Source organism: Oryza brachyantha, chromosome 11 (genome assembly GCF_000231095.2).
Source record: "Oryza brachyantha chromosome 11, ObraRS2, whole genome shotgun sequence".
NCBI lineage: Eukaryota > Viridiplantae > Streptophyta > Magnoliopsida > Poales > Poaceae > Oryza > Oryza brachyantha.
Genome location: NC_023173.2, coordinates 11,880,975 through 11,883,045, shown reverse-complemented (window position 1 = coordinate 11,883,045; position 2,071 = coordinate 11,880,975). Strand labels below are relative to the sequence as shown.

Below are 2,071 nucleotides of genomic sequence, written 5' to 3'. Positions count from 1 at the left end.
TCCCTTTCAGAGCCATATAAATCGGGGATTGTTTAACTTATTCGTATAAAAGCGAAATGTATATTTATAAATAAAAAATATTTTATATATAAAAATTTTATATACGTGTTATTAACGATCTAAAAGACAAGGCCAGAAAAAATATGATGAAAAATTCTAAAATCTACTCTAAATTTAATGTCAAAAATTTAAATTTTAAATTTACTAGCATAAGCAATAGCTTGAAAATACGAGGCTCAAAATGTGCACAGATCCCCAATCCGGCCATGATACTGCAACATGTTCAATCCAAGAACGAACAATTTATAATTTACATTAACAAACATCATTGCAGAAACATGAACAATTTGTGCCGGCACAATCATATCCACATGCAGCATTATTATGCAAAGGAATATATAATCTCTCTCCATTGCAGGCAGAGAGAGACCAACCAAGAGCATCTTCTCTGGATCTCATCATCATCTGCTTGTGTCTGTGCCGGCCGGCTGCAGAGTGCAGACAATGCTCAACTGAATAACCATAGTTAATTATGCACACTAGTAATTAATACAAACATATAATGTAGTGCTAATTAATTAATTAAACTATTGGTACATACATATAATTCACCCTTACAAAAAACAGGTTATTGGCTTAATTACATGTAATTAACAGCAGCCACCACTAGCATCATCATCATCATCACAAAGCATCCCAAAGTCTAAAAAAAAAGTTAAAGAAGTACAAAAGAAAAGGGAGTGAAAAAAAAAGAGAAAAATAAGTTATTTTGATTTCTAGCTAGGTGAAGGTTCCATGGCTGGCTAGCTGCTCAATGCACCTTCTTGGAGAAGAACCCCTTGATGCCGAAGAGGCCGCCGCCGCCGCCGCGGGCGACGCCGGCGTCGGCGGAGCGGCGGCAGCTCACCTGGTGCCGGTAGCCGATGCAGGAGTTGACGCTCAGGTTGATGCCGCGCATGCCGCCGGAGGTGTGGGGTTTCTTGGCGGCGGGCTTGTCCTTGTTGTGGTGGTGGTGGGGTGGCCTCCTGTCGGCGGCGGCGGCGGCGGGGTGGTCTGGCAAGGCGGCGTGCTTCGCAGATGGTGGCGACGGGCGCCTGATCTGCCAGACGGGGCTGGACCGGCCGACCGGCACGCCGCCGCCGGCGCGGCTGGGGCTGGCGGCCCAGCGGCGAGGAGGAAGAGGCGCGGCGGAGGACGACAACGACGCCGACGCCGTCGCCGCTTCGCCGCGGGAGTTGCTGCGCGAGCACGGGGCACTGCTGGCCTTCCGCGGCGGCGGGCGGGGCTTCGACGAGCCCCCGCCGGCGGAGCGGCTCCGGGAGAAGGGCCATATGTTGATGTTCAGCTCCGATCCACCTCCTCCTCCTCCGGCCGCCGCCGCCGGTCTCCGCCCGCCCGCGGCGCCGTCCTTCCGCCTCACCTGCTGATCCTTCTCCTCCGCCGCCGCTCCCTTCCTGGCGAACATATCCGTCCACCTCCTCGACCCCCCACCTCCCGACACCGCCGCCCGCGACGTCACAGCGGCGCCACCAGCGTCCTCATCGCCGTCCGCCGCAGCAGCGGATGGCTCAGGGCACGCGGGAGCAGCATCCCCGTCGAAGGCGCGACGCGGGACGGGCAGCGGGAGGCGGGGGAGGATGAGGCCGCCGGAGAAGATCTCGTCGGCGCAGGACGGGGAGGCGGCGGGGTCGGCGTCGACGGGCCAGAAGCGGAACTCGGGGGAGGCGGAGGAGGAGGAGGCGCTGCTCCGCCGCCGCTGGGCGCCGGCCGCGGCCATCGGTGAGCGTCGTGGAGTGGAGGAAGAGGGGGACGAATGGCGGAGGGGGGAGGTGGTGGCGAGGCTTTGTATGGTGGCGTGGCGTGGGCGATGGAGGAAGAGGGGGGCACATGGGATGGGCGTCGAGGGGTAGGTGGGCCCCGCGCACGCCCTCCCATTTTCTGCCACAATAATAATAATAAAAGGTGGGCGCGTGGGGCCCGCCCAGGAAGTGGGTCTGCGGGTGGGGTATGGGGTTGGGAAGCAATGGGCTCCGTCCATATATACGGGGATAATCCGTGGTGTACACTTAAA

General features: G+C 56.3%; 1 protein-coding gene across 2 annotated transcripts; it reads right to left on the bottom strand.

The window, feature by feature from the left end:
* Window positions 1–235: 235 nt before the first annotated feature.
* Window positions 236–1,841, bottom strand: LOC121055772 (serine/arginine repetitive matrix protein 1-like). Of its 2 annotated transcripts, none has more exons than XM_040528962.1 (2): window positions 821–1,841; window positions 236–488 (listed from the first exon to the last, which is right to left on the bottom strand). In XM_040528962.1, the coding sequence occupies exons 1-2, from the start codon at window positions 1,775–1,777 to the stop codon at window positions 462–464; spliced, it is 984 nt and encodes a 327-aa protein (XP_040384896.1). In that variant the 5' UTR covers window positions 1,778–1,841; the 3' UTR covers window positions 236–461. The 2 variants fall into 2 exon arrangements, with proteins under 2 accessions (XP_040384896.1, XP_040384897.1); XM_040528963.1 differs by having other exon boundaries at window positions 908–1,841.
* Window positions 1,842–2,071: the final 230 nt, after the last annotated feature.

What these genes read in the sequence shown, in the direction of transcription:
- LOC121055772 (XM_040528962.1), bottom strand. Translation starts at nt 1,777, where the DNA reads ATGGCCGCGGCCGGCGCCCAGCGGCGGCGGAGCAGCGCCTCCTCCTCC. An exon ending in AGGGGTTCTTCTCCAAGAAG is followed by an intron (nt 489 to 820) that starts GTGCATTGAGCA and finishes TGCACTCTGCAG; the next exon opens with CCGGCCGGCACAGACACAAG.